This window comes from Pundamilia nyererei, unplaced genomic scaffold, assembly GCF_000239375.1.
Source record: "Pundamilia nyererei isolate P.nyererei 1_Seehausen unplaced genomic scaffold, PunNye1.0 scaffold00089, whole genome shotgun sequence".
Taxonomy (NCBI): Eukaryota; Metazoa; Chordata; class Actinopteri; order Cichliformes; family Cichlidae; genus Pundamilia; species Pundamilia nyererei.
This window is the reverse complement of record NW_005187490.1, coordinates 2137693-2145393: the sequence shown is the minus strand read 5'-3', so window position 1 is coordinate 2145393 and position 7701 is coordinate 2137693. Positions and strand designations below refer to the sequence as shown.

The following is a 7701-nucleotide window of genomic DNA, read 5'->3' as shown; positions in this document are numbered from 1 at the left end:
ACCCCTACTCCAAGGCCCTGCATGTGTGGGTGGTTGTGGTGGAGCGGGAAGAGGGAGGCAGCTGGATAATGTGCATAAGGTTAAAGGATTAAAACTAATAAAACAAGTTTTAAAAAGAGACGTTTTCATTTGATTACATTTTGTATGATGGATTATTCAGAAAAAGTAGAATTGGGCTGAAAGGTCTATTGCTTTATTACCTATTCAGGTTGTGTATCATGTTTTTAATTTTGTTTTACAGTAGGTAATGACATCATGCAGTGGTGGGGAAAATGCCATGAAAAACGAAACTCTTCAGAAAACTTAAACTGTAACTTATAAGTTAGGGTGGATTTAAAGAGGATTGAAAGATTTCTCCATTAATTTGTCTGTAACATGAAGTATGCAGAATTGGTTAAGTGCTAGTTAAGGATCTCAGTAATGTGAATTTTTAAACAGCATTCACATTAATTTGGGACTTTTCATTTATTTTACAGTGAAAATACTTCAGCATAAATTCACTTTTTATTTTCCACATATAAACCTGTCATAATTGCAGTGAAATCATGTGTCTTTATGATCTTACCCTTTCTTTGAGTTTCTTTATCTCAAAGGGAGTGAGGCAGTCAGCTTTAGCGATGAGAGGAACCACATTAACTTTATCCTGCAGGGCCTTCATGAACTCTATATCAACAGGATGAAGCCTGCAGGAAGATATGAACTTCCCTGAATCTGTGTACGATACATGTGTGCATATGTGTGTGTAAGAAAATATATATATATTACCCATGTCCGAATGGGGGTATGAAGTAGAGGCAGCAGTGCACTCTGTTGTCCTGGATGTTCTTCCTGTTGAGTCCGCTCTCATCTCTGAAGTACTGTTCAAACTGCTGGTCGATATAATCTGTAATGGGCCTCCAGCTAGAAAATAACGGCATATTTGCATATTTACATGTTTTGCTAAAAAACTGATCTACTTTTCTAAAGAGTCATTTTGATCTCGAAGGTGGTTTGCTTAGCTTACAGTAATGGCAGGTTTGTGTCTGTCTGAGCTAGCTTACCCAGTTCATTCACTCAAACATGGTCCAAAGCAGACAATCTGACCATGTGAAAGGAGAGTCTATGTGGACTTTACTTAATAAGTAAAGTCCACTTTACTTAGAAAAATAAGAGGGCTTCTTCCATTTGATGTTTATCACCATCTTGTTCGGTACAAACTCAACCCTTACCACGCCGTGTTGTTGACAGCATCTCCAAATCCTGGGGTGTCCACAATTGTAAGTTTCAATTTCACCCCCTTTTCCTCAATGTCCACAGTGTGCTTTGTGATTTCCACTGTCTGACTGATGCGCTCTTCGGGGCAGAACAACAAACAGATATGGATATTAAACCAGAGAGTTATACAATGACTCTGTAGTCACTGTATAACTGATGAAAGAAACAAGAAGAATGGTGTGAAGACGTCTGATAGATTAGTCACTCACCTTCAGCGTTGAGCAGCTTTCTGTCTTTATGAAGATCAGTGAGGAAAAGGCTGTTCACCAGAGTGGATTTACCTAGGCCAGACTCACCTGTAGGATACATATTGATCAATACATCAGTGTAACATGCTCACTGTCACATGGAAACTAATTTTATTGTCAGTTAAAGCAAGGGAGTAAAACTTGTGTTATTAATTAGTGTGGCTCGGATAAAGATTATCTGGGCCAATTGTTGTGAAGACTGAAATTTCTGGTGCTTGAATCTGCGATTTGACATGTTTACAGCAACGCTTTCTGCAGCTCATCTACCCCTCAAATAGTCTCACACACCAAAACAAATCCCTACCCTAATGAGGACACACGCATGATCTTTCTCTTAGAATGTAGGTATGAACAAAGTCAATAGCACAAAGCAAATATAAAAACCAGCAGAAAGACACTTTAAAGTGATCACTACGGTGATTCCACCTTAGAAACATAAACAGGTAGAAACAGAGGATGCAGTCCGACTGCTCATCAGTTTGTTGTTACCTTTTGAAGTTCACAGTCTGGTTGCTGGGCTGGGGTCAGCATTCCCTCAGCTTTTCCTCAGCCTGCACCACTATTTCCTCCTTCAGCACAAAACTGAACTCAGTTGATTGTAGTGCATGTACAAGTAGAATCAATAAGCGGGCTCGATAGGCAAACAGACTAGCAATTCCAAGAAATTGAACTACTGGGTACTGGTTCTCTACAAGAGCCGGTTCTCGATTTCCATCCCAATTTTGGTGTGTGTCTGCACATTACCAAAGTGATAGTTAAATCACACAAGCATATCCAGCATATAATTGAAGTGCAATCTCTCAGCCTTAACTCAAGGGCTTTAGCAAAAGATTTGTATTAATTAACTTTTCTGTTTTATTACTCAGTTGCTTGCCATTAAATATCATTTATCGTCAGGGGCTTGCAGCCATATAGTTTATGGATGCAGCTGGCTATTGAAGTTTGCTAGCATTAACTGATAAGCTAGCACTTAAGAGCCTGTTATCCAAATAAGGCCATTTCTGGTTCCAAAAAATGCAATAGCCATCTTTTATTTGCAGTCTGTGCGATACACACATTGAGCATTGATTTGTCAACTGATCAGGTAATCTCCAAAGCTATTCCTTAACAGGCAATATCAATTTCCCTCTGTCTTTATAATAACAGGACTGTGGGTCAGATATCCATGCAACATGGATAACATGGATCAACACCTAGTCTATAAGGCGCCCAGGAGGCATTCTCATTAGATGCCTGAAGCACTTTGCTTATTTCCTTTCAATGTGGAGGAGTAGCAGCTTCTCTGTCTAATGCTGAGCAAATATACTTTTTGATGTTTTCTACTGCTTGTAGTCATAATCTCATTCTTTCTACTCCTCACCACCCTGAGCTTGTGGCCATGGGTAAAAATGTAGATTGATCACCACAACAGACTGCAGAAGATACACCAATCAATCTGTCAGTCTTCAATCCACATTACCTCACCCATGAACAAGACCCTGAGAAAATCCTCATCTTGGAAAAGAAACTCATCCCCAACCGAGAGGGAGCTTTCCACCTTTTTCCAGTTTAGAACGATGGCCTTACGCTTGAAGCTGCTACTTCTTATTCCAGCAGTTCACACTCAGCTGCAAGTCTCTCAAGTGCAAGTTGAGGTCATGGTTCAATGAAGCCAACAGAACTACATCATCTCCAATAAGTCGAGATGATATATTAAGACCACAAAACCCAACATCCTCTACCTCTTGGCTGCACCTGAAAATGATGAACAGAACTGGTGACAGAAGACAGTCTTGGTGGAGTCCAGTACCACTGGGAATGAGTCTGACTTACTGCTAGCAATAAAAAACAAGCTGTTACTACACCAAGCTCCCACAACAATGTGCATGATACCTCACATGAACTTTGATGGCTGTGAGTTCTGGCCCTGATATGTTGATGGACATATTCTGAAATGCCCACATATATACTAGGTCTGTGAAGGTTCTCAGTCATCCAGGATCCAGGTCATCGTAGTCAAAGGAGCTTGCAAAGAAAAGCGTCTGGACTTCTTTAAGTTGCTTGAAGACGTTTCACCTCTCATCTGAGAAGCTTCTTCAGTTCTAAGGTCAAATGGTGGCAATTTCACACCTTGGCTCAGGCGATTAGAGGATCATCAGGGGGTCCTTTTGTCCCTCTTTGGGGGGATACTCCCACTAGGTTTAAATCTGGGACTCCCCACCATTTGACCTTAGAACTGAAGAAGCTTCTCAGATGAGAGGTGAAACGTCTTCAAGCAACTTAAAGAAGTCCAGACGCTTTTCTTTGCAAGCTCCTTTGACCACATATATACTAACTAGTCAAAGTTTTTAAATAAAATGTGACAGACTACTGTTAACCTTTTGCCTATAATATTTAGCTTGTTAGATGGCAATTCATATTTAAACAGGCTGTGCAGAAAGTGTAATGTGAAAGTTTGATGTAATGACATCCTGTCTTGGTTTGACACTTTTGGTGCATGACAAAGTTGTGTCCTTTTAAACCTCGTACCTGCAACCAAGAGTGTGAAGTCAAAGCCTTTTTTCACTGACTTCCTGTGCAACTGGTTGGGCAGTGTGGCAAAACCAACATATTCTTTTTCCTGGAAACAATCACACAGATAGAAAACAAAGCAGCAGTGGTTAACCCAGAAACTTTGGTTGACAAAGAACAAAGAACCACCTGTGTACACCAACACAGGATTTCAACTCAAACAAACAAGATGTGATTGAAGTGCAGATTTTTCAGCTTTAATTTAAAGGCTTAAACATCTTTCTCGGGCAATAACGAGTACAATATGCTTTATGTCTTAAAGATATGCCTATAGTTTAACTAGTCGGTATATGTCATCTAGCTTCGTAGAAAGATAAAGTTGGGTATCATTTGCATAGCAACAAATATGTATGCTATGACTTTTATTGATACTTCCTTAGGGAAGCATGTATAAAGCAAAACAGAAATGGCCCCAGCATAGAACCCTGTGGAACTCCATGACTGACATCTGTGTGTGAATAAGATCCCCCATTTACATGAACAAACTGTAGCTTGTCTTATTATACGTGCAAAATCTCCAAGTATTCATAATACAGTATAGCAGGCAGTTGTTTCACAACAGGAGGGGGTGGAGAGAGTGTACAGTGCAGAGGCATACACGTATCTGGAAAGATGGGTGAAAAGGAACAAGAACCTTCAAACAGAGGCTTGAAAGAGACAGATGTCTCTGATATGAACTCAGTAGCAGGTCAACTATAAATCCAGGCTCTCCCATCATACATTAGATTTTCTCCAAATGTTTTCATCTGAGGATATTACAAGCTTTTAATGTCAAATCTTATACATGGTGCATTAGCTGTGTTACTGAGCAGAGGTGGTTCTGAAGTTGGAGAATGTTTCTGTGTGTGTGTGTGTGTGTGTGTGTGTGTGTGTGTGTGTGTGTGTGTGTGTGTGTGTGTGTGTGTGTTACTGCTTTGCTTGCATATTGACAGTTTGTCTGTGAATGTGTTTGTAAGTCACACCCACACACAGATCATAAAATACAGAGATGCAGACTGCTGCGTCTGTGTCGGCTGCTCTGACTCAGCCTCAGCGCTGCTGTCCAACATGGCACCACAGCAGAAAACAGTGAAGCAGGATGAAGGCAAAAAAAATCAATTATTAACCACTCGTGGGATTTTGGAAATATAAATCTGAAAATAAAGAGTGAAGAGCGGATGCTGTATGTAAGAGCTGTCAGAATATCTTTTTGTGAAAATATCAGCTGCAGGGGAGGGGTGTAGCGGCAGTTCAGGGGGCATGGCTAGGGGAGGCTGGTCAACATACACCTGGAAGTAATTGTGGGATTTCACGACTCCTACTTCCTCCTAACAGTAGATGCTGGAGAGGGGTGCTGAGCCGTAAGCAGGAAGCAGTAACAGAGACAGGATGATAAGCCAGACACTGTCGGCCTGTGAAAATCACTGTGCTCGTGTGCATAGTGTAAATAAACTTGTCATCACTGCAACTCTTTGGCTGAGTATCAGGTCGTTATGCTACAAAAATGTTCCCTGAATCTCTGAAAAGCAGTCATTTACCAAACTGCACCAAATTTCACAGTAACATATTACAGTGGCTAAAGAGACTAACATAAAGTGATAAGAAACATTTTTGGAGTTGAATTCATTGATTATGTTATGAAATTTTCATCCAAATCATCTATGTTAACTATTTTTCAGCCTTGAACAGCTTGTTACAAAAAACCACACATCTTCTGACTTGTGACTAAGGATGTAGTCCACTCAAATTAGCTCTATGCTTTCATGCTTGGACACTAAAAAATGAACCTGATTCCTAGGTCATAAAAATTGTTCTTTATCTCATACTGAATTCATCCTCCAGATGCTCCATAACATCCTCCTTTAAGCTAATTTACTTTTCATTGACTGTGTGTTAGAAAAAGGAGGTTTGAACAATATAGGATGATTTTTCCAAGTTCGGAGATTGGGCTGGATGTTCCTAATATGGTCTTCTCAGTCACACAGCTCTGGATGAGCACAGACGCTAGACCCACATGCTGTCAAAACTTATCTATACAAGGGGCACTCTGAACAAAGGTGGGTTAAAGGGGAAGAAACTGAAATAACTTTTCAATTCACTACCACCATAGTTAGCTGAAATAATTAGCTAATCCAGTTGTACAGGATGTTTTCTAAGCAGAAATGGCAAAACCTCTGTAATTCTAGCTTCTTAGTGCAAGGGTTTGTTTTTTTGTTTTTTGTTTTTTCTGTTTCACATCACTCAGGATTAACTCGGGATCTTTAAGACTTGGAAAAGCCCAAGATGTGGAGACGTCACTGGATTAAACAGACTGACTCATTACTGAAACATTTTAATTTTTATTAAAAACTTTGACAGCCCTGCCAATGAAAGAAAGAAAAAGGCCCAAATACTGAGAAGCTGGACTCAATGAGATGATGATCAGACCAGCATAAAAGACCAAAAGTGTTCACAGAGCTGTGCAGCAGAGCTATGCTTACAGATGTGTGCAGATGTTACAAACTGCCCCCCTCCCTGCCAAGACTGCCCTATATTATTTATGTTATTTTTCCCCACCCTGTGAAAAAATTCTGGAGGCACCCATGCAGAAGTGGGGTCTCTGTTACTGCTGACCTGTAATATGCAGCGTCGTTGCTGCATATGCCACTGATCTTTAAGACAGGAAGAAGCGTCAGGAAATACTACAGCATTTCACCCGTGCAGGTGCTGCGCAGAATAGGGCTTTTATTTTGTAAGTCATGTATATATAAACACACACACACACACACACACTTATCTGCTGCGTGCCTCTTACCTCTCCATCATCTGAGACGTGAAGCCAAATTCCATCAGACACGAGGCAGCGATGGCAGGAGGAGAGAATCCGAGCAAACACACGTTAAAACGCTCACGCGCGTCATGGAGGCACCACTAAGCAGCCTTGCTGAGAAAGCTTACCTGTCTGGGGCGCGCGGCTCTTGTACCTGCTGTCGGCAGTCATGCTGGACACAGCTGGTGGAAGATGCGTCCGGAGTGAATGAGAGAGGAGGGTCTGAGCCGTAGCTCAGTGGGCGGAGGGCTTCAGCACGAGCTCTGACATGTGCAGAAGTAAGAAATCATAAGACATAAAATATATAAAACCCTCTGTCGTCGTGTTCTACTCTCTCTCCCGCAGTTTTGCAGCATATTTATTATGTAGAGGGAAAAAATGGATTGCAGTTCACGTGAAACCCCAGGGGGAGGCGTCATAACCCCATTATTGCGCAAAGAACGTCACTTTCTATGTCATCTGTCCCCCATTCCACTGTCATTTGTCCCCTTGACCCACATTTTGAGATGATGTGCCCCTGCTTTTAATAGGTACGTCCGGCAGAGTAGGCTGCCTTTGTGGGTCAAGCGCAGGAGAGCAGATCAGCCTGCTCTGCTGTGCCCACATGCGACTCACAGTCACGTGACACTGGCTACACATTTCGGCCAGTGTGATAAATGAGTACAGAAAATGCAGCTCCAGTAAACAATTGATTACTGGACGAACAGACTCAGGTATCACGTGACAGTTAAAAAAGAGAGAGGGGGGGGTGATGGCATTAAATGCATCGATGCTCTCAGAAAGACTGTGCTGCTTTCAAAGAATGATTGTCACTTTGTTGGTGAGTCAGTGTGATATCAGGTTACTTTGCATCTTTCGCTT

At 41.4% G+C, this 7701-nt stretch overlaps 1 protein-coding gene across 1 annotated transcript in view; it reads right to left on the bottom strand.

Moving 5' to 3' along the window:
* Positions 1-7194, bottom strand: part of septin5b (septin 5b) — a 15688-nt gene extending 8494 nt beyond the window's left edge. The window contains exons 1-7 of the mRNA XM_005739132.1: positions 6969-7194; positions 6826-6836; positions 4011-4101; positions 1464-1550; positions 1209-1332; positions 766-900; positions 566-683 (exon numbers count right to left, since the gene is read on the bottom strand). Coding sequence (XP_005739189.1) covers positions 566-683; positions 766-900; positions 1209-1332; positions 1464-1550; positions 4011-4101; positions 6826-6836; positions 6969-7011 — 609 coding nt within the window. The 5' untranslated portion in view covers positions 7012-7194. The remainder of the gene's footprint in view (positions 1-565; positions 684-765; positions 901-1208; positions 1333-1463; positions 1551-4010; positions 4102-6825; positions 6837-6968) is intronic.
* Positions 7195-7701: the final 507 nt, after the last annotated feature.